The sequence below is a fragment of the Amphiprion ocellaris genome, chromosome 12 (genome assembly GCF_022539595.1).
Source record: "Amphiprion ocellaris isolate individual 3 ecotype Okinawa chromosome 12, ASM2253959v1, whole genome shotgun sequence".
In the NCBI taxonomy this organism is placed as follows: Eukaryota; Metazoa; Chordata; class Actinopteri; family Pomacentridae; genus Amphiprion; species Amphiprion ocellaris.
Window position 1 is genome coordinate 906,514 of NC_072777.1, and position 25,192 is coordinate 931,705.

The 25,192-nt window shown below is 41.0% G+C and overlaps 1 protein-coding gene across 1 annotated transcript in view; it reads right to left on the minus strand.

Annotated features, from left to right (window-relative positions):
- sgk1 (serum/glucocorticoid regulated kinase 1) overlaps positions 1 to 22,046 on the minus strand; it is a 41,537-nt gene extending 19,491 nt beyond the window's left edge. Inside the window, exons 1-4 of the mRNA XM_055016018.1 lie at positions 21,335 to 22,046; positions 17,150 to 17,407; positions 4,229 to 4,444; positions 2,172 to 2,235 (exon numbers count right to left, since the gene is read on the minus strand). Of these exons, the coding sequence (XP_054871993.1) occupies positions 2,172 to 2,235; positions 4,229 to 4,444; positions 17,150 to 17,407; positions 21,335 to 21,430 (634 nt within the window). The 5' untranslated portion in view covers positions 21,431 to 22,046. The remainder of the gene's footprint in view (positions 1 to 2,171; positions 2,236 to 4,228; positions 4,445 to 17,149; positions 17,408 to 21,334) is intronic.
- Positions 22,047 to 25,192: the final 3,146 nt, after the last annotated feature.

The following is a 25,192-nucleotide window of genomic DNA, read 5'->3' on the forward strand; positions in this document are numbered from 1 at the left end:
ATATTTACTCTGGTTTTAGTCTGTGATCTGGACATTGTGATGGTATTTAATCTGGTTTTAGTCTGTGATCTGGACATTGTGATGATATTTAATCTGGTTTTAGTCTGTGATGTGGACATTGTGATGATATTTACTCTGGTTTTAGTGTGTGATCTGGACATTGTGATGATATTTACTCTGGTTTTAGTCTGTGATCTGGACATTGTGATGATATTTACTCTGGTTTTAGTGTGTGATCTGGACATTGTGATGATATTTACTCTGGTTTTAGTGTGTGATGTGGACATTGTGATGATATTTACTCTGGTTTTAGTGTGTGATCTGGACATTGTGATGATATTTACTCTGGTTTTAGTGTGTGATCTGGACATTGTGATGATATTTACTCTGGTTTTAGTGTGTGATCTGGACATTGTGATGATATTTACTCTGGTTTTAGTCTGTGATCTGGACATTGTGATGATATTTACTCTGGTTTTAGTCTGTGATGTGGACATTGTGATGGTATTTACTCTGGTTTTAGTCTGTGATCTGGACATTGTGATGATATTTAATCTGGTTTTAGTCTGTGATCTGGACATTGTGATGATATTTACTCTGGTTTTAGTCTGTGATCTGGACATTGTGATGATATTTAATCTGGTTTTAGTCTGTGATGTGGACATTGTGATGATATTTACTCTGGTTTTAGTCTGTGATCTGGACATTGTGATGATATTTACTCTGGTTTTAGTCTGTGATCTGGACATTGTGATGATATTTAATCTGGTTTTAGTCTGTGATCTGGACATTGTGATGATATTTAATCTGGTTTTAGTCTGTGATGTGGACATTGTGATGATATTTACTCTGGTTTTAGTGTGTGATCTGGACATTGTGATGGTATTTACTCTGGTTTTAGTCTGTGATCTGGACATTGTGATGATATTTAATCTGGTTTTAGTCTGTGATCTGGACATTGTGATTATATTTAATCTGGTTTTAGTCTGTGATGTGGACATTGTGATGATATTTACTCTGGTTTTAGTCTGTGATCTGGACATTGTGATGATATTTACTCTGGTTTTAGTGTGTGATCTGGACATTGTGATGATATTTACTCTGGTTTTAGTGTGTGATGTGGACATTGTGATGATATTTACTCTGGTTTTAGTGTGTGATCTGGACATTGTGATGATATTTACTCTGGTTTTAGTGTGTGATCTGGACATTGTGATGATATTTACTCTGGTTTTAGTGTGTGATCTGGACATTGTGATGATATTTACTCTGGTTTTAGTCTGTGATCTGGACATTGTGATGGTATTTACTCTGGTTTTAGTGTGTGATGTGGACATTGTGATGGTATTTACTCTGGTTTTAGTCTGTGATCTGGACATTGTGATGATATTTACTCTGGTTTTAGTCTGTGATCTGGACATTGTGATGATATTTAATCTGGTTTTAGTCTGTGATGTGGACATTGTGATGATATTTACTCTGGTTTTAGTCTGTGATCTGGACATTGTGATGATATTTACTCTGGTTTTAGTCTGTGATGTGGACATTGTGATGATATTTACTCTGGTTTTAGTCTGTGATGTGGACATTGTGATGATATTTACTCTGGTTTTAGTGTGTGATGTGGACATTGTGATGATATTTACTCTGGTTTTAGTCTGTGATGTGGACATTGTGATGATATTTACTCTGGTTTTAGTCTGTGATCTGGACATTGTGATGGTATTTACTCTGGTTTTAGTCTGTGATCTGGACATTGTGATGATATATAATGTGGTTTTAGTGTGTGATCTGGACCTGCAGAGGTCTAATGGTGTCTCTTAGAAGTAGACCAGGTCAGATGGGCTCTCTGCCAGATCGTGACTCAGTAGTTGGTGTTCTTTGGACTGAAGCTGATGTGGATGTTATTTAATGAGGCTGTAAACAGAACCGTCAGCCTCTAGCTACGGATCCTCCCATCAGACAGTCATCTGCTTGCTGGACAACAGTAATTATGGAGGTGAGATGATGCCAGATGAGCCGAGGAGACGTCAGCAGGAGGAAACCACAGAAATAAAATCTAAAATCTGGAGCCGTGATGGAGGATAACAGTCCAGAGTTTATTCTGTGATACAGCAAATGGAAAGCAAAAGGAAGGAATAAAAACAGCGACAGAGCTGCTGGATACTTACTGCCGTCGCCGGGGCAACAGTAGCTGTCTGGGTCTGACTCATTGTGGTAGTAAAGGTCCATCGCCTGAGGACGAAACAGACCAGCAGTCAGGAAAACAGCTCAGTATATAGAGTAAAAACAGCTCAGATAGTACACATAGTAGTACACATTTACAGTATATAGAGTAAAAACAGCTCGGATAGTACACATAGTAGTACACATTTACAGTATATAGAGTAAAAACACTTAGGATAGTACACATAATAGTACACATTTACAGTATATACAGTAAAAACAGTTAGGATAGTACACATAATAGTACACATTTACAGTATTTAGAGTAAAAACTGTTTTTTGTCATTTTGAGTCTGTTTTTATTTGTTTTATATCTATTTTTGTCATTTTGAGTCTGTTTTTATTCATTTTGTATATATTTTTTATAATTTTGAGTCTGTTTCATATATTTTACACAGTTTTTTGGTCGTTTTCAGTCTGCTTTTATTCATTTGATATCCAATTTTTGTCATTTTCAGTCTGTTTATTCATTTTACATCTATTTTGTGTCATTTTGAGTTAGTTTTTATAGATTTTGCATCATTTTATTGTCATTTTCAGTGTGTTTTTATTCATTTTACATCTACTTTTGTCATTTATCATTTTACAGTATATAGAATAAAAACAGCTGAAATAGTGAAGTAAAACCTGCAGGAAGGTGTAAAAGTACACAGATTTACGCTCTATACTTCATATTACAGTTCCTACCTGTAGCATATAGAGGAAAAACACCACAAATACTACAGTTTTTGAAGTATTCCACTGATTGTTTAACTTTTTTTGGACACATTTTCTGCCAGATTTCTACACTTTTCTTTTACAGGATTTTTATTTATATTTATCTACTAATATTATTTTTCTTATTATTTTTATTTATACCATTTTTGAAGTATTCCACTTGCTGTTTAACATTTTACATTTTTTTTGCACATTTGCTGCCAGATTTTTGCACTTTTCTTTTACAGGATTTTTTTGTTACTTGATTTTTTTTTAAATATTTAAAGTTATTCATTATTTATTTTTTGTTGTTTTATTTATACCATTTTTGGAGTATATTTTCTATTACAGCAGTTTTTTAAATCATTTAAAAAAACATATTTATTTATTCATTTATTTCTACAGTTTTTGAAATATTCCACTTATGGTTAAACTTTTTTTTTGGCTCATTTTCTGCCAGATTTTTACACTTTTACAGGATTTTTATCAATAATGACAAAAATTGAAACAGTGACTACAAAGTTTTTGTGTTTTTCCTGTTACAGCGTGTGACTGGAAAATTAGACTTTTATATTCTGTTAAAAACATTATTCTATATATATCTGTGGTTATCGTCACAGTTTCTCAGTGTTCTACTGTCAGATTTATCTTATTTTCCAGCTCATCTGTAGAATCTTTTCGTCTTTTCTTTCTGCAGCTGTTTATGGATTCTGGTGGAGTTGGTTTCCATGGCGACGTCGACTCTGGAGTTGCTCTTCATTAATATTTCAGGCAGATTTATTTTTCCAACAGAAGCCTGAAAGTTTGTGGGAGGAAGAGTTTTTTGTTCTGTGAGGGTCAGAGAGGTGAAGGTCTGAAAATTTCCCTGTGACTCACTGGAGGAGTTTATTTTTACCAGCAGCGACTCAGAAAGATGGATTTGGGAGATTTATTATGGTTTCTATCCACAAAAACAGAAAAAAAACAATAAAAAGGTACAAAAACAGGCGGTGTTTTATTATGACAAAAAATGTTAACTTACCACAAACAGGCACAAAACCACAACAAAGAGATTGAAAAGCACCATAGAGACAAATGAAATCACCATAAAAACACCACAAAAAATGAAAAATCACCAAATAAGTTGTAAAAATCACCTCAAAATCACCTTAAAAATGCTCCAAATCACTGCATAAGCGTGTAAATGAGCAGACTCTACCGCCGTTTCTCTGCAGATCAAACCCACCTGAGGTCTCTGGAGTCCATCTGAACCCACCTGTTACCTGTACTAACCTGTGTGGTGTATTTTACTGCAGACCGGACTCACCTGAGTGCGTTGCCGTGGCTGCCAGGTGTCCTCCAGGGCGTAGCTGATGTAAGGACCGCTGCAGATCGAGCACTCCAGCATCACCGGACTGGCCAATAGGGGCGAAGCGTGGAGCCCCCAGGACTGACAGCTGCACAGGTGGACATCTGGCTCCGCCTCCTTCTGCTTCACGGTGCTGTCACTATGGTGACGGGACAACATCCCCCACTTCCTCACCTGGAAGGAAGAAGAAACAATGAGTTAAAAATAAAACCATGAACACTAAAGAACCTCTGAGAAAAGGTTGGAAAGCATCAATTAGGACGATACAAGGAGGCCACCAAGACAAATATGACTCATCTGAAGGAGAAAGAGACTAGAGAGGGAGGCCACCAAGACTCCTACTGTAGCACTCACTCTGCAATAGTTGTTCACTCTGCAATAGTTGTTCACTCTGCAATAGTTGTTCACTCTGCAATAGTTCATTGTTGGCCATCTAGAATCCCAACATGAACAGAAAACTGCAATCAGTCACAATCAGTCACTTCCACAGTATTGGACCTCCTCACTGTCACTCACTACACCTGAGCCAATCACCTGCAGTCTCTCTCCCACCTGGAATCCACCCATTCCTTTGTTTGAAGCACATCCAGATTCACTCAGTCACTTGAACAGCAGGTTCACCCCACATTCACTCATCTCTGGAAACACATTCACTTTCACTGCCTGGAATCTTGGAAATCACAGCATCAAAGAAAGTGAGTTAAAATTCATGTGAAGCAAGTTGAAGCTGTTGGTATCATGCTAATACTCATGCTAATGCTAATGCTAACAGGCCTTCAGCTCCACAACCAGCTCTTGGACTTCTGGATGCCACCAACATAAACCAAACATTTTGCTGAACAGGTGAGGCTCCTATGGATGATTGAACTGATGGTGAGTCCCTGGAAAGAAGTGGAAGAGTCTGAAAAGATTCACCCCTTCACCCCCCACTCATTGGCAGGCCTCAAGCCTCACAGCTTCATCCCTTCCCCAGTGGTGTGGTAGGACTTGTTTAGATTGTTTCACCCTGTTTAGACTTGTTAGGACTTGTTGTTAGGATTTGTTCATGGACTGGTTTCATGGATGAATTACTTTGATTAACACCATTAGCAACAGTGGAACCACATTCACCTGAATCTAGAACTGTCGTTGTGTTATTGGCATTGAACCATTGCACATATTCACTTTAAACTGTTTAAAGTGAAGCTGCTGGATTATGATTGAATTGCTTGAATGACAGCTGAAGGTTTGGTTTTTCAGATTTTCTGTTATTGTTTTAATTTATTATTTTGATCATTGTTCTACCGTGATACAGTCAAGTATTTTCTGTTGATTATTTTTCATACATTACCGGTAACATAATTTGTGTGTTTTGTCTTCATTAATCTTCACACAGCTCCCAGAGCCGAACCTTTTCCATAGCCTAGCCCTTAGCCCTCCTAATCGTGCTACACTATGACTCCTCTGAAGGAGTCTGTTACCTCCTTTAACACTTAAAAAACACAAAAACAACAACAACAACAAAGAAGGATAAATAAGGAAAGTTCTGTTTTTATGGTCTGAGAACATTTTTTCAAAGACAGGAAGTAGTTTATTAAATATACATTGTAAAAATTACTTTTAAAAACAGTTTAAAACTTTAAATAACGGTAATATCTCATAAAAGTCACACAATATAATTCATTTACATGCTAACTGTACAAAACACTATTAAAAAGCAACCAAAACTGTAAATAATGTGTTAAAATATCGTCATTTCACTGATATTTACTGTAGTTTTCAAGCAGATTTACAGGTTTTTACAGGATATTTTTTTACAGTGTATCTTAGAAACTAGAGATAAAAAGTTCTTCTTCATGACCTTTAATGTGAAAATGATTTATTAGATTCACTTTGTCAGTTTTTATTTGTGTTTTCAGCTCCACATTTGTCAGTTTTCAGGTTATTCTAAAAACCAAACGCTGCTGCTGGAGTGTTTCTGGTGATTTATTGCAGCTGAGGAGGCGTGACGGAGGAACATTAGACCTGCTGGAGGTCAAAGTTCTCAGCGTTCCTGAAGGAAACTAGATGACCTGCAGCTCTTATGTAAGCTGGACGTGTCCTTCAGGTCCTTCAGACGTTAGACGAGTTTAATCAGAACCTCCATCAGCTGCTGGACAAACAGCTGGGAGGAAATCTGACCCAGGATCAGATTCATGTCCAGAGAGGTGAATAAACGGAGTGTGATCCAGTATGTAGATGTCCCAGTAGAACACCAGGACGTTCAGATACATCATCAGAATGTTAACATCACAGCGACTCAGCGAGAATCAAGCAGCTCCCTTCACTACAGGTCAAAGATTAACAGCATGACTCAGCATTCTGCTCCGTTAGTACACCAGTTAAAGAATGTGATCCTGAACGCAGCCCGTCTCCTGCTGCTATGCTAAGCTAACCAGCTGTAGGTGCAGATATAACTGTCAAACCATCTCCGATTGGCCGAAATTTTTTATGGCATAAAATACGGATATTTATAAAGATATCTGTGAAATTTTTGGATAAAATATAAAACGCTGTGCTTCACACCATGATGCTGCCACCACCGTGCTTCACGTCATGATGCTGCCACCACCATGCTTCACACCATGATGCTGTCACCACCATGCTTCACATCATGATGCTGTCACCACCATGCTTCACATCATGATGCTACCACCACCATGCTTCACACCATGATGCTACCATCACCATGCTTCACACCATGATGCTGCCACCACCGTGCTTCACGTCATGATGCTGCCACCACCATGCTTCACACCATGATGCTACCACCACCATGCTTCACACCATGATGCTGTCACCATCATGCTTCACACCATGATGCTGCCACCATCATGCTTCACACCATGATGCTGCCACCACTGTGCTTTACGTCATGATGCTGCCACCACCATGCTTCACGTCATGATGCTGCCACCACCATGCTTCACATCATGATGCTGCCACCACCATGCTTCACATCATGATGCTGCCACCTCCATGCTTCACATCATGATGCTGCCACCACCGTGCTTCACGTCATGATGCTGCCACCACCGTGCTTCACATCATGATGCTGCCTCCACCGTGCTTCACATCATGATGCTGCCTCCACCGTGCTTCACATCATGATGCTGCCACCACCGTGCTTCACATCATGATGCTGCCACCACCGTGCTTCACATCATGATGCTGCCACCACCGTGCTTCACATCATGATGCTGCCACCACCATGCTTCACATCATGATGCTGCCACCTCCATGCTTCACACCATGATGCTGCCACCACCATGCTTCACGTCATGATGCTGCCACCACCATGCTTCACATCATGATGCTGCCACCACCATGCTTCACATCATGATGCTGCCACCACGCTTCACATCATGATGCTGCCACCACCATGCTTCACATCCTGATGCTGCCACCTCCATGCTTCACATCATGATGCTGCCACCACCGTGCTTCACGTCATGATGCTGCCACCACCGTGCTTCACATCATGATGCTGCCACCTCCATGCTTCACACCATGATGCTGCCACCACCGTGCTTCACATCATGATGCTGCCTCCACCGTGCTTCACATCATGATGCTCCCTCCACCGTGCTTCACATCATGATGCTGCCACCACCGTGCTTCACATCATGATGCTGCCACCACCATGCTTCACATCATGATGCTGCCACCACCATGCTTCACATCATGATGCTGCCACCACCATGCTTCACATCATGATGCTGCCACCTCCATGCTTCACACCATGATGCTGCCACCACCATGCTTCACATCATGATGCTGCCACCACCATGCTTCACGTCATGATGCTGCCACCACCGTGCTTCACATCATGATGCTGCCACCACCGTGCTTATATGTCTACAATCGATAATATAAATCAGTGGCTGTAGAAAACTGATTTAACTTTTATTTGACTAGTAAAAGCTTCATTAAAGGAGACGTATTTTAACATCTTGACACAATAATTAGCCTTTTTGGATTTTTTGTTCATTTAAAACCTTCACATGTTTATTTAGCATCATATTAGAATGAGTGAGCAGATCATTAGTATTCATCATGGCTGTGGATCTACTTACACATGAACACTTTTTATCTGATCTGTTTCACTGAACGCAACATGAATTCCTCTAGGGTTATGAAAATATCCACATGTATGTTAAACGTCGTTTCCTGTTGGCCTCCTGCGATCCTCCAAGACAACAGGAGTTATGTAAAACCTTTTCTACCAGCAGCTCATAAAGTCAGCATGTTAAATAGTCCAGGAAGCTCAGAGCACATCCATAAATCAACCAGTAAGAACAGCCAGGCTGCACATTCTCCCCACTGACCTCCTAAACTCCAACACTTCTAGAAAACAGTCACTGATAAAGTTACGTAAAGCAGCTCCACCTACAGGTTCCTGCTTTACTCCCACAGAGCTGCAGATAAAACCGCAGCTATCAGAAAAAATTCTTCAGGAATCACCTCAAAGTCCACCAAGTCATAAACCTGAGCTATAAATATTAAATAAGATACAGTAAAATACAGATTCACTGAACCAACTCAGTGAATTTTGCCGCTTCAATCTGTTCTCAGTCCAGAGAGTCAAAAATCACAAATAAGAACAAAATGTTCTTCAGCATGCAGTGAAAGTGTCACATTACAAAACAAACGGATATTTTCCTAAACAGAACTACATAGTTTTAGTGATTAAACTAAGGCAAGCGTCTAAGATAAGTTAAAGTCAGATAATCCTTAATGACCTTACAGATGTGATGATGTAAAGATGCAAAATCACAGCAAAAAAACCCCAATACACCTCAAAAAGAATCCCCACAAAATCACTAAAAAGCAAAAATCTTCACAAAAACACACAAAACCCCCAAAGAGAAGACACAAAATCATCCCAAAAACACGACGACGAAAGACAAAGATGTTAAGTCAACTCCAAAAAAATGTGAAATTACCACAAAAACATGCAAACACACGTCAAAAAAACATAAACTCAACACAAAAAGATACAAGAATCACCAGAAGTTGCAAAATCACTACTAATAAAAGCAAAACCACCAAGAGAAGACACAGAATCATCCCAAAATTATTCAAAATTTGTCTAAAATCACCTGAAAATGATCCAAAATAGCATAAAATTTGTCCAGAATTACACAGAAATGACAAAAATCTTCTCAAAATGAAGGTAGTTCCAGCAGAAAAGCAGAAATGTAGGATCATCAGTGAAAAATAAATGAGAAATAAAGACTGTCCACTTAATATCGCAGATTCTTTGAAAAAACAACTTGATATAAAGTATTTTAAATGTAAAAACATCCATAAAGCACAGGTCTGAATGTGAGGATTTTACACCAGAATGACAGTTCAGTAAGAGTTATTATAGTCAATGAAAACTGTGACATTTTCCTGAACATAACCAAGTTTTTTGGTTAAATTTGACCAAACAGTGAGTTAAAACTGAAAGGAAATAAATGAAAATGCAGAATAATGGAGGAGATCCTGGTTCCTGACATTCACCTCCCGAGTCTTTCAAAATAAAAGCCCTTCCTGCTGTAGCCCAAACAAAATAATGTGTCTTTAAAGCATAAATCTGAATGCAGTTTAGCTGTATTTGAAGGTAATTCTGAGTCAGGCTCGTATTTTTCCTCCCGTTTCATGCCTCAGATCAGATCAGAGGATAAAATCAGTGTTTCTGTGGTTTTTCTTCTCAACCTCCTTCAGCGTTTCGTCCTCTGGAGTCGACCTCCAGCAGCAGCAGAATTACATAAGCTCCATTCAGAGATAAGTTCCTTATTAAGAACAAGGTTGAAGCTTCTGGACCACAAAACAATGAACCATCAGAAGCCAGATCAGATCCAAACTCCAGGGAGGCAACAAGGAGAGCAGACGCAGAGCAGATGAAACCTCAGAGTTGCCAAATTCTTAATAAAAATGTGAAATCAAAGCAAAAACATCCAAACAAATCATGAAAAGATGCAAAATCTCAAAAAAAAATGTAAAATCACTGCAAAAATCCACAAATATGCAATGAAACGATGCAAAATTTCCAGAAAAACACACAAAATCACCACTAAAGGACTGAAAATCAGCAAAAGATGCCAAATCCCCAATAAAAAATAGAAATTCAAATCAAAAACATCCAAACAAACCATCAAAAGACCCAAAATCTCCGACAAAAAATATGAAATCTACGTTTAAAAATGTGAATTAACCACAAAATATTTAAAATTACCAGAAAAACCTACAACCATACCATGAAAGGATTCAAAATCATCATAAAAAAAGTACAAATCCCCACAAAAGTATAAAATCACTAGCAAAAAAATCACCAGAAAAACACACAAAAATCCCCCCCAAAAGATGCAAAAATCACCAAAAAAGGCACAAAATCACCATGAAAAGATCTAAAATTACCACAAAAAATTTAAATCACCAGAAAGAGCAACAATCAAACCATAAAAAGACTAAACAACTACAAAATCACCACAGAAACACACAAACGCATCATGAAAAGATATCCAAAATACGAAATCACCACAAAAACAACATGAAAAATGACAAAATCACCATGAAAAGATGCAAAAATCACCAAAAAAAGTGCTGTTACCACAAAAAATTAAATCACCAGAAAAAGCCACAAACAAGCCAAAAAAAGATACTAAATAACCACAAAAACAATACGAAAAAGGACAAAGTCACCATGAAAAGATGTCAAGTTTCCATGAAAAAAATGCAAAAATTCTGCCAAAAATGCAAAAAAAAACAACAACAACAAAAAAAAAGGATGCAAAATTACCAGGAAAGGACACAAAAATCTTGCAAAAAAAACAAAAAACAAAAGAGATGCAAAATTTCTACACAAAAACAAAAAATCACCGGAAAGAGCCACAAAAAAACATAAAAAGATTAAATAACCACAAAATCACCACAAAAACAACATGAAAAAATACAAAATTACCACAGAGTCATAATTGTCATAGAAAGACTAAATAATCACCAGTTGATATGGATCAGTTTAGATCACGGTGTGAATATTCAACACTTTCAACATAATGGATTTGTCTCTATGGAGCTTTAATATTTGACTTTTTCTTCACCAATTTGTTAAAACTGAGTGTAAAACTAACTCAGATCTTCCTTCACATCCCAGCAGATCAGCCTCTCTGGAAACTAAACCCTGAGTCATTCTAGTTCTGCTCATGGATCTAGAGAAACTAAACCCTGAGTCATTCCAGTTCTGATCATGGATCTAGAGAAACTAAACTCTGAGTCATTCCAGTTCTGATCATGGATGTAGAGAAGCTAAACCCTGAGTCATTCTAGTTCTGCTCATGGATCTAGAGAAACTAAACCCTGAGTCATTCTAGTTCTGCTCATGGATCTAGAGAAACTAAACCCTGAGTCATTCTAGTTCTGCTCGTGGATCTAGAGAAACTAAACTCTGAGTCATTAAAGTTCTGATCATGGATCTAGAGAAACTAAACTCTGAGTCATTAAAGTTCTGATCATGGATCTAGAGAAACTAAACCCTGAGTCATTAAAGTTCTGCTCATGGATCTAGAGAAACTAAACCCTGAGTCATTAAAGTTCTGCTCATGGATCTAGAGAAACTAAACCCTGAGTCATTCCAGTTCTGCTCATGGAACTAGAGAAACTAAACTGTCATTCCAGTTCTGCTCATGGATCTAGAGAAACTAAACCCTGAGTCATTCTAGTTCTGCTCATGGATCTAGAGAAACTAAACTCTGAGTCATTCTAGTTCTGCTCATGGATCTAGAGAAACTAAACCCTGAGTCATTCTAGTTCTGCTCATGGATCTAGAGAAACTAAACCCTGAGTCATTCTAGTTCTGCTCATGGATCTAGAGAAACTAAACTCTGAGTCATTAAAGTTCTGATCATGGATCTAGAGAAACTAAACTCTGAGTCATTAAAGTTCTGATCATGGATCTAGAGAAACTAAACCCTGAGTCATTAAAGTTCTGCTCATGGATCTAGAGAAACTAAACCCTGAATCATTAAAGTTCTGCTCATGGATCTAGAGAAACTAAACCCTGAGTCATTCCAGTTCTGCTCATGGAACTAGAGAAACTAAACCCTGAGTAATTCCAGTTCTGCTCATGGATCTAGAGAAACTAAACTGTCATTCCAGTTCTGCTCATGGATCTAGAGAAACTAAACCCTGAGTCATTAAAGTTCTGATCATGGATCTAGAGAAACTAAACTCTGAGTCATTAAAGTTCTGATCATGGATCTAGAGAAACTAAACCCTGAGTCATTAAAGTTCTGCTCATGGATCTAGAGAAACTAAACCCTGAGTCATTCCAGTTCTGCTCATGGAACTAGAGAAACTAAACTGTCATTCCAGTTCTGCTCATGGATCTAGAGAAACTAAACCCTGAGTCATTAAAGTTCTGCTCATGGATCTAGAGAAACTAAACCCTGAGTCATTCCTTCTCTGCTCAGTAAAGATGGACTCATGCTAGAAAAGCGTCTCAGGGTTTATTAGTCCAACCGCATTCTTCTCTGCAGAGCTGCAGAACAAAGGAACGCTGAGGATTAGCACTTTTCCGTCGCTACGTTTATGCTAAACAGCTGAGAGCTGCTTTCCAGGAGCCGCTCAGTGAAACACATTTAGAGCAACAACAAACACTCAGCGTGAACAAAACCAGGCTGGATTTCCCTCCGAGCTGCAGCTGGACGTCAGCCAGTATTTTGGGGTGATTTTTCATGGTGTTTTTGTGGTAATTTTGCTTTTTTTCGTTACACTTTTGGGTATTTTTGTGGTGACATTGCCACTTTTTGTAGTGATTCTGCATTTTATGTGGTGATTTTTCCTTTCTTGTGGTGTTTTTGTGGTGATTTCAGATGTTTCTATGGCGCTTTCCAATCTCTTCATGGTGATTTTTTATTTTTTGTGGTGTATTTATGGTGATTTCACATCTTTCTATCATGTTTTTCAATATCTCTGTCATGGTTTAGCATTTTTGCTGTCATTTTGCTTGTTTGTATTGTGATTATGGGTATTTTTGTGGTACTTTTGTGATGTTTTGTGATAATTTTGCATCTTTTGTGGTGATTTCACATGTTTCTATGGTGTTTTTCATTCTCTTTGTGGTGATTTTGTGTTGTTTTATGGTCATTTTGCATGTTTATGCAGTGATTTGAGGCATTTCAGTGGTGATTTTGCATATTTTGTGGTGATTTCACGTTTCTGTGGTGTTTTTCAATTTCTTTGTGGTGATTCAGGGCATTTTTGTGGTAATTTTGCATAGTTTTGTGGTAGTGTTGCTTGTTGTGGTGATTTTGCATCTTTTGTGGTGATTTTAAATTTTTGTGATGTTTTTGTGGTGTTTTCACATGTTTGTATGGTGCTTTCCAATCTCTTCATGGTGATTTTGTGTCTTTTTGGTGATTTATTGTTTTTGTGGTAATGTTGCTTGTTTTTGCGGTGATTTTGGACATTTTTGTGGCGTTTTTAAATTTTTATTATGGTATTTCTGTGGTAATTTTGGTGGTTTTATAGCTCTTTTGGGTATTTTGATGGTGACATTCCCACTTTTTGTGGTGATTTTTGAACATCTGCTGATGAAGTCAGGGTTTATTTTGGTTCAATGATGGGTATAATTCCAGATTTCATCTCCAGTCTGACAGGTCAGATTCAAACACCTGTGGACAGGTGGAGTCCAGGGTTCAGTCAGGTAAAGGCCTCTGAACATAAACCACCAGAGAGCTGACGATAACGACCAGAGTCCAAAGAGCAGAAACATGTTCACACGTCATCCAGGTGAAGAACCAGCTGGTCCAACACCTGAGATCAACGTTTCACTGCAGAACCTCAGTTTATCCTCCAGCTGCCAACAGAGAGTCGGCATTCAGAGCAAATTTATAGTTTTAATCTCCAGTAAAACCAGTTTCTTAGATTTAGTTCACAGTTTAAAGGCTGAATTCTGGAACAGGAAGACAGTGATTAATGAGGAGTTTCCACATCTTCTGACATCAGGAGTTTCTAACGTTGGACAAACATTACAGATGCTTCGATGCGTCACAGTTTGTGGAAAGTCTTCTGGAACTACAGTGTCCGAACCTTGATTTACTGTGAAATGATGCTAAACATGCAGGAAGCTGGATGGTTTAAAGCCTCGCTGAGTCTTTAAAAGTGAAGAAAAGATCAGAGAGAAGAATCAGAGAACGTGTTGAGACGAGCAGCAGACCTCCAGGAACAGAACAGGACATCTTATCTCCTCCCAGCTTTGATTTGTGGTTCTTTAATCTTCTTTATGTTCCAGAGAAACTGCAGCGTCATGATTCCAGCGCTGTGATTCATGGAACAAGAAAACCTGCAGCAGAAGTGGTTCTGTGTTTCTCTGCAGCAGGTCAAGGCTAAGCTGCGCTAAGCTAAGCTAAGCTAAGCTAAGCTATCTGCATGTTTAGAGCTGCTGAAGCTTCGTAGTTAGATGCTGAGATGGTTCTGACGAGGTGGACGTCTGAAGGGAGGATCTTCTGAACGTCTCGTATTCAGCCTCAGACTTTATCTTTTATTTCTCAGGAAAACTTTAATTTCAGCTCAGATGGCAGCAAAGAAGTGCAGAAATGTTCTCTGCCAGGAACAGATCCACAGTTTCTTCTTGTCACAAACAAAAATCAAGTTAATGAACACGACAGGACTCTTCAGATAAGGTCTACGTTTACAGAGGAACATCCTGAGAACCTCACTCCTGTCTGAACCCTTCAATCTGCTGCTTTCTTAGAGATGAACTAGACGTGACCAGGAGGATTATTCTTCTTCTTCTTCTTCTTCTTCTTCTTCTTCTTCTTCTTCTTCTTCTTCTTCTTCTTCTTCTTCTTCTTCTTCTTCTTCTTCTTCTTCTTCTTCTTCTTCTTCTTCTTCTTCTTCTTCTTCTTCTTCTTCTTCTTCTTCCTCTTCTTCTTCTTCTTCTTCTTCTTCTTCCTCTTCTTCTTCCTCTTCCTCTTCCTCTTCTTCTTCTTCTTCTTCTTCTTCTTCCTCTTCTTCTTCCTCTTCTTCTTCCTCTTCCTCTTCCTCTTTCTCTTCCTCAGTAGCTGCAGGTTCTTCCAGACGTCCTTCTTCCCATTTTCCAGTTTTCTCCTGCTTGATCCTGTGGGGTTCCTGGGCCAGATGAGATATAAAATCCTTCCAGACAACTCCAGGTTTCTTCCTAGTTTACAGAAAACCTCCAGCCAGGAGAAACCCTGATCAGATGTTGAACTATCTCAGCAGCTCCCCTGATGTCCAACCTTCTCACCCTTTCTTCTAAAATCCAAGCCCAGACTTCCTACAGAGGAAACTCATTTCATCCGTTTGTATCTGATTCTTTCAGAGTTCATGACTGTAACTGAACGTTAGAATATCCCGGAAAAATGCAACGACATAAAACGAGAAAAACAAGGCCAAAGATGACCAAAATGAGACACAAAACAGGAAACACTGGAAAAACTGACACAAGTGAGGCTCAAAACAAGAGGAATGAAACACAAAATGACCAGAAGAAAACACAAGACACGAAAAACATGATAGAAATTGCAAAAAAGGGACAAAATGAGATAAACAAAACACAGAACAACAAAAAGGAGACACAAAACAAGACATAAAATGAGAAAAACGTGCCAAAATAAGAAACAAAACAAGACAAAACAGGAAAAACAAGTCATACAATGATCAAAATGACTGTAAACTAGAAGAATGAGACACAAAATGACCAAAACAAAACACAATATTCAAAAAACAAGACACAAAATGAGGAAAAAGAAGACAAACTGAAGCATCTATCTCTGATTTCATGTTTTATCTCGTCGTTTTTACTCAGAGTTCATGACCAGACATGAAGTTAGATGGACTGATAAATCAAAAACTTTCCTCTCAGCTTCCAGGTACGACAACAAGACAACAAAAAGACAATAACATCAACTGAAATGAGACCCAAAATACAAATAAAACAAACAAAAAACTCAGACTTCTGCCTCATCTATTTTCCACAGTGGATCAGTTTTTATATTTTTTTAAATATTACTGTGGATTTCCTCACACATTTAAATGTAGAAGTCTTGAGTCCAAAATGACCCGAATCTTGTCAAAAAGGTCAAAAAAGAAATGTCAAAATGGCTTGAAACGGTCAAATATATGTCAGAAATGACAGCTAAATGTCCCAAATTGAAAACAAAAACACAAAATGGCTCAAAACTTCCACAAAATGGTAAAAAAAAATCCAAATGAACTCAAAATATTCAGAAACCCACAAAAAAACGTCCAAAATGACTTGAAACTTATCAAAAATGATCCCAAAACGTCTCAAAAACGTGACGTTTTGATAATGATGTTCAAAACATCATGTTCATCTATTTATTCTTGTGTTATGTATTGTTTTGCTGTTTTTATTCACAGAGTATAAATGAGCAGAAAATAAAAGCCAACAGTAAATAGTTTTTAATGAATATATTTTATTTTATTTGTTTTATTTCCTCCTAATTTACTAGTTCTGAACTTTTCTCAGTCTTTTATTTTGATAATCATCAGCAGACGAGCAGAAAATGAAAGTAAACGCTGTTAGATGTGGATTTGTGGGTGAAAGACGTCAGGTTGACCTTCATGTGATGTAACCCTGAACCATGTGACCTGGATCCCAGCCAATAGGAGAGCAGCAGCCAAACTAAACATCTGAGAGTTTTACAGCTTCTGATGTGGAACAAGAAGTTCCTGAGCTGCAGAAAGATGTCAAAGATTAACGTTTTACAGAGAAATTAATGAGAAAAGACGTCTCAGTTTATTAGAAACAAACTGTGTGTTATTTATGTGACTTGTATTTTGTTATAGTGTGTTATATTGTGTTCTAGAGTGTCGTTGTGTGTCCTGTACCTTGCAGGTCTTGTTCTTGTCTCCAGGGTTTGGTCCAGCAGCAGGTCTACATGGAGAACATGGAGAACATGGAGAGCAGGGCTCCTGGTGGTAGAAGTTTCCTCCCTGCAGGCCTGAATAGTGGCAGCAGCCGTACGGAGAGTTGAAGTGGTGGAACCAGAAGTCCTCGGCCAGCGGACACTTGGGACACGGATACAGAAGGTTCTTCCCCTGAGACTTCTCCACGCTCACCTTCGGGTTCCTCATCCATCTACGCACCTGCACAGGTGAGGCACCAGGTTTAAACATCACTCATAGTTCTAACATGAACCCTGATGAAGATCTGCTCTCCTGGACTGGATCTGTAGAAATACGGGATTCATTCATTCAAGGAGAACATCTCACATCTCCACACCTTCTGTTTTCAGGACTCTTTTACCTCCATGTGTTTTAGTCACAGATTTCTACATCATTCATTGTGTCTCTTTTTGTCTCTTTGTGGTTGTTTTGTGTCTCTGTGGTTGTTTTGTGTCTCTTTGTGGTTGTTTTGTGTCTCTTTGTGGTTGTTTTGTGTCTCTTTGTGGTTGTTTTGTGTCTCTGTGGTTGTTTTGTGTCTCTTTGTGGTTGTTTTGTGTCTCTTTGTGGTTGTTTTGTGTCTCTGTGGTTGCTTTGTGTCTATTTCTGTATGTTTTGTGTCTCTTTGTGGTTGTTTTTTGTTTTTTTTGTGGTTGTTTTGTGTCTCTTTGTGGTTGTTTTGTGTCTCTGTGGTTGTTTTGTGTCTCTTTGTGGTTGTTTTGTGTCTCTTTGTGGTTGTTTTGTGTCTCTGTGGTTGTTTTGTGTCTATTTCTGGATGTTTTGTGTCTCTTTGTGGCTGTTTTGTGTCTCTTTGTGGTCGTTTTGTGTCTCTGTGGTTGTTTTGTGTCTCTTTGTGGTTGTTTTGTGTCTATTTCTGGATATTTTGTGTCTATTTCTGGATATCTTGTGTCTCTTTGTGGTTGTTTTGTGTCTCTCTGTGGTTGTTTTGTGTCTTTGTGGTGTTTTGTGTAGTTAAATTTACCAGACCTTCCCCGTCAGGCTGCTCCTACCCTGCAGTAAAGCATTCATGTGTGTTTGTGGTTTCAGTTCTGTCGTATTTCTGCTTCTACATTCTTTTCTGTCCATCTCGACTCGTCTCCTTTTCGTATTTCTGGATCATTTATTCCGTCTTTCTGGATCAGATTCAGGGCTGCAGCTCTAAATCTTCCTGATCCAGGAGGAAATGATTTCAGTGTTTCTCTGCTAACATCACAGACATGAAGCCGTGTGCAGCTCTGCAGGGATGCTAAAGAAGCTGCTGCAGGATCAGAGTGTGTTTGTGCGTCAGGAGGTGCGATACACAACGACTGATCCAGAAACACACAAAATAAAAGACTCGTCCAGAACGTTTCTGATCCAGCAGCAGCTTGTTTTCCTGCTGACCTGCTGGAGTCGGTTTTCATTCCAACCGACGAGCTGCAACACGCTGCGGTGTGTGAGTCACACACACAGACACAAACACACACACACGCACGAACACACACACATACACAAACACACGCAAGAACACACACACACACACACACACACACACATGCACAAACACACAAACACACGCACGAACACACACAAACACACACACACACATACACACACACACGCAAGAACACACACACACACACACACACAAACACACGCACGAACACACACACACACACCTACACACACACACATACACAAACACACGCAAGAACACACACACACACACACACACACACACACACACACACACAAACACACAAACACACGCACGAACACACACACACACACACACAAACACACACACACACACACACACACACACACACACTCTGAGGTTTTGCTGGTCGTGACACAGCTCCTCTGGAAAGTCTTAGTCACTGCAGGACTGTTGTGTGTCTGCAGTGAGGGTTGTGTGTTTGTAGTGAGCGTTGTGTGTTAGTGAGGATTGTGTGTCCATGCAGTGACTTGTCGACACCGTTAGTTGTGTAACAGCCGTTAGAGCTGAATAGTGTTGACAGGTTAATTAGTGATAATTGATGCTGAAGTCCTGCTGACATTAAAAATGTCAAAAAAAACTCTAATCTCACCTGAGATGACATCATCAGGTGTGTCTGTTAGAAGTTGGTTCAGATCTGGACTGCAGGAATCTGTTTTTGTGTTTGTATTCGGTGTGACGAGTCGCTCCAGATTTCATTCGTTCACATCCATCAGATCTACGTTACGCTTTCTAGATTCCTATTTAAAGTTTAAACTGATCAGAATGACAGAGAATCTGAAGCTGGAGAAACATCCTGGAAAATTTAAACCACACAAAACAGCCACAAAGAGACACAAAACAGCCACAAAGAGACACAAAACGACCACAAAGACACAAAAAACAGCCACGAAGACACAAAAAACAGCCACGAAGAGACACAAAACGACCACAAAGACACAAAAAACAGCCACGAAGACACACAAAACGACCGCAAAGCCCTAAAAAACAGCCACAAAGACACACAATACAGCCACAAAGAGACACAAGACAGCCACAAAGAGACACAATACAGCCACAAAGATACACAAAGCAACGACAAAGATACACAAGACAGCCACAAAGAGACACAAAACAGCCACAAAGACACACACCATCTGAGACAGACACACACTGAGATCACAACCAGTAAACACACAACCAGTAAACACACAACAGCAACACAACCAGTCAACACGCAACCACTAAACACACAACAGCAACACAACCAGTCAACACGCAACCAGTAAACACACAACCAGTAAACACACAACAGCGACACATTATTTCCTCAGTTTGTGAAGAATCAGTGATGTCATGTTGTGTTGTTGTATTGTGTTGTGTCATGTTGTGTTGTATCATTTTGTGTTGTGCTGTTGTGTTGTTGTATTGTGTTGTTGTGTGTGTTGTGTTGTGTTGTTGTATCGTGTTGTGTTGTTGTATCGTGTTGTGTTGTTGTATCATGCTGTGTTGTATCGTGTTGTGTTGTTGTGTCGTGTTGTGTTGTATCGTGTTGTGTTGTTGTATCATGCTGTGTTGTTGTATCGTGCTGTGTTGTTGTATCATGTTGTGTTGTGTTGTATCGTGTTGTGTTGTATCGTGCTGTGTTGTTGTATCATGTTGTGTTGTGTCGTTGTGTTGTATCGTGTTGTATCGTGTTGTGTTGTTGTATCGTATTGTGTTGTATCGTGTTGTGTCGTGTTGTGTCGTGTCGTGTTGTGTTATTGTATCGTATTGTGCTGTTGTGTTGTTGTATCATGTTGTGTTGTGTTGTATCGTGTTGTGTTGTATCATGTTGTGTTGTTGTATCGTGTTGTGCTGTGTTGTTGTGTTGCGTTGTTGTATCGTGTTGTGTTGTATTGTGTTGTCGCACTGCAACCACGCACTGTAAACACCAACACTGTAAACACACAAACTGTAAACACACACTGTAAACTCACTGTAAAAACTCACACTGTTAACAGACACTGTAAACACACACACACACACACACACACACACACACACACACATACACACACACACACACACACACACTGTAAACACATACACTGTAAACACACACACACACACTGTAAACACACACTGTGAACACACTGTGAACACACACTGTAAACACGCACACTGTAAACACACACTGTAAACACTGTGAACACACTGTGAACACACACTGTGAACACACACTGTAAACACACTGTGAACACACTGTAAACACACACACTGTGAACACACACTGTGAACATACTGTAAACACACACACTGTGAGCACACACACTGTAAACACGCACACTGTAAACACACACTGTAAACACACTGTGAACACACACACTGTGAACACACACTGTAAACACACACTGTGAACACACTGTAAACACACACTGTAAACACACACTGTGAACACACTGTGAACGCACACTGTGAACACACACTGTGAACACTGTAAACACACACTGTGAACACACTGTAAACACACACTGTGAACACACTGTGAACACACTGTAAACACACACTGTGAACACACTGTAAACACACACTGTAAACACACACTGTGAACACACACTGTGAACACACACTGTAACTGGTTAAAGCTCCATGATGACATCATCCCTCCACCATGTGAGAGTCTGCAGACTCACCTTCCTCTTGACGAACTGGAACGCTGAACACTTCTTAAAGGAGAAGGAGGCCGTCTTCTCCCCCCCTCCTCCTCCTCCTCCTCCTCCGGTCTTCATGGCCGACGGCGGCGTTCCGGTCGCCTCCGTGGATCCCAGGATGACGGACAGAGGAACAGTCGAAGTCTGAGGAGGAGCTGCAGCTGAAGAACACGAAAAGGAGAGATGAGAGGAGGAGGAAGGAGAGAGGAGTCAGGATTCAGGAGGCGATGAAACAGATCACTGGAGCATCAATAGTCAGACAGGAGGAGGACAGCAGCTCCTGGTGCTGTTTGACTTTATATCTGCATCCATCAGCTGCTTCTCTATGATGCTGGTAGTTCTGGTCCTGGTTCTAGTCCTGGTCCTGGTTCTGGTCCTGGTTCTGGTCCTGGTTCTGGTTCTGATCCTGGTTCTGGTTCTGGTTCTGATCCTGATCCTGGTCTTGGTCCTGGTCCTGGCTCTAGTCCTGGTTCTAGTCCTGGCCCTGGTTCTGGTTCTGATCCTGGTCCTGCTGCAGTCTCTCTGGTGCAGCAGCAGTTACAGGTGTTTCTCTGAACTAAAGCCAGAATCCCAGACGAAGGAGGTGTTCATGTCAGTTTGTGTTACTGAGTGTGTGTGTCAGTGTGTGTGTGTGTGTGTGTCAGTGTGTGTGTGTCTGTGTGTGTGTGTGTGTCAGTGTGTGTCTGACAGCATCATGCAATTGAGTCCTTCGGCTCTCACCGCTGCTACTTTATCAATGAGAGGTTCTGCAGTGATGCTGCCTCCCTCTCTCTCCCCCGTCTCTCTCTCGCCCTCATTATTCTGCTGCAGTTGGAGGCTCCGCCCTCTTTTCTCCCCCTCCTCCCTCCATCACTCACTTCCTCCTCCTCCTCCTCCCTCCATCCTCCTCCCTCCTCCTCCTCCTCCACCTCCTCCTCCCTCCTCCTCCACCTCCCACTCCTCCCTCCACCTCCTCCCTCCTCCTCCACCTCCTCCTCCCTCCTCCTCCACCTCCCACTCCTCCCTCCACCTCCTCCACCTCCTCCCTCCTCCTCCTCCCTCTCCTCCTCCACCTCCTCCCTCCTCCCTCCACCTCCTCCACCTCCTCCCTCCTCCTCCTCCCTCTCCTCCTCCACCTCCTCCCTCCTCCCTCCTCCACCTCCTCCTCCTCCTCCCTCTCCTCCTCCTCCCTCCATCCTCCTCCACCTCCTTCCTCCTCCCTCCTCCACCTCCTCCCTCTCCTCCTCCACCTCCTCCCTCCATCCTCCTCCTCCTCCACCTCCCCCTCCTCCCTCCACCTCCTCCCTCCTCCTCCACCTCCTCCTCCCTCCTCCTCCACCTCCCCCTCCTCCCTCCACCTCCTCCCTCCTCCTCCTCCTCCTCCCTCTCCTCCTCCACCTCCTCCCTCCTCCACCTCCTCCCTCCACCTCCTCCCTACTCCCTCCTCCACCTCCTCCACCTCCTCCCTCCTCCACCTCCTCCTCCTCCTCCCCCCTCCATCACTCACTTCCTCCTCCTCCTCCCTCCCTCCTCCTCCACCTCCTCCTCCTCCCTCCTCCACCTCCTCCTCCACCTCCTCCACCTCCTCCCTCCTCCACCTCCTCCCTCCTCCACCTCCTCCTCCACCTCCTCCACCTCCTCCCTCCTCCACCTCCTCCACCTCCTCCACCTCCTCCCTCCTCCTCCTCCTCCTCCCCCCTCCATCACTCACTTCCTCCTCCTCCTCCCTCCCTCCTCCTCCACCTCCTCCACCTCCTCCCTCCTCCACCTCCTCCACCTCCTCCTCCACCTCCTCCCTCCTCCACCTCCTCCCTCCTCCTCCTCCTCCCCCCTCCATCACTCACTTCCTCCTCCTCCTCCTCCCTCCCTCCTCCTCCACCTCCTCCACCTCCTCCTCCTCCCTCCTCCACCTCCTCCACCTCCTCCTCCACCTCCTCCACCTCCTCCCTCCTCCACCTCCTCCCTCCTCCTCCTCCTCCTCCTCCTCCCCCCTCCATCACTCACTTCCTCCTCCTCCTCCCTCCCTCCTCCTCCACCTCCTCCACCTCCTCCCTCCTCCACCTCCTCCTCCACCTCCTCCCTCCTCCTCCCTCCTCCTCCTCCTCCTCCCCCCTCCATCACTCACTTCCTCCTCCTCCTCCTCCCTCCCTCCTCCTCCACCTCCTCCACCTCCTCCTCCTCCCTCCTCCACCTCCTCCACCTCCTCCCTCCTCCACCTCCTCCACCTCTTCCCTCCTCCACCTCCTCCCTCCTCCTCCCTCCTCCACCTCCATCCTCCTCCCTCCTCCTTCCTCCTCTATGAGGACGTCTGATTCATGTTTAGCATCTTTAGCTCCACTCTGCAGCTGAATACAGAAATAAACGTCTCTGCCTCCTTAAAGAAAACATTCAATGTTCAAATATGTTGTTAATATTTAAAGATAAATGATGAATGTTGATCATTTTATATTTATTTTCTGTCAGTTTTTCCATAAACACACGGGAATCAGCAGAATATTAACGTGTTTCTACATATAGACTCATCTGTGCTGAATCTTAATTTCTACATATTGAAGAATCTGTGCACTACCAGCATTAACGTGCACGTCTCTGCACCTCCAGACAGCAGCAGTAGTGTTTGTCCTGATGTGACTCCCATCACTTCCTGTGAGCTGCAAGAATACAAAATAAAAGGCTCTACTGCCTTAAAAACAACCGTCATGTTTCCCTAAACTCACCTCATTCAGTTTCTGTCATCAGTAATTTCTACAGGAATCTGTGCACGAGCAGCATCAGCGTGCACGTTTCTGCAACAGTTTCATTTCCTGTTCTGATATCTGTGCATGGATCCATTCACATCATGTAAAACCAAACCAGCTGCTCTCCTGCTTTAAAAACAACCAATTTTTTGTCATTTCTGATGACTTTTGTGTGATTGTGGACAAATTTCAAGCCATTTTACACAGTTTTTGAGTCATTTTGTATCATTTTTGAAGCATCTTGGTCAAATTTCGTGTCATTCTGCAAATTTTCAGTCATTCTGGTTCATTTTTAATCATCTGAGAGAATATCAAATAGATTTTGGATCATTTTAGATTATTTTCATGTCCTTCTGAACAAATTCTCGTCATTTTAGGCCTTTTCTGGAAATTTTTCTGCAATTTTGGATCATTTTTCAAGCCATTTTAGACACATTTTGAATAATTTCTGATCATTTTTGAAGCATCTTGGACAAATTTTGTCTCACTGCAAGTTTTCAGTCATTTTTGATCATTATCAATTCATTCAGAACAGATTTATGTCATTCTGGTTAATTTTTGAGTCATTTTGGGAACATTTTTGTCAAACACGTGAGCTTTAAAAAACTAAAACTAAAAAGATCAATATGCTGAAAAACAACCGTCATATTCATCTCATGTAAAAAAAAACAAACAAACAACACATTCAAACCTTCAGCCAGTGTTTTCTAATAAACAGTAACCATCACACCCACAGGAACTTGTGCACTATCAGCATCAGCGTGCATGTTTCTGCAGCAGTTTAATTTCCTGTTTTGATATCTGTGCATGGATCCAAACATGTCATGTGAGCTGCAAAAACCAGCTGCTCTACTGCTGTAGAAATAACCACTAACTGTCAGATTTAACTCCTGCATTCAAACGTCTACGTTCTCTGATATTTTCTATATTAAAGTCTGTAAAATATAATGTTTTTATTTACATATAGGAGAATCTGTGCAGCATTAGTGTGCACGTTTCTGCACCTCCAACACGGCAGAAGTTTAATTTCCTGTTTTCGTATGTGTTTATGAATCCATACATCTGCAAAAGATGAAACTAAAAAGCTCAGTAACCTGACAGATAACCGTCATATTTCATTCTG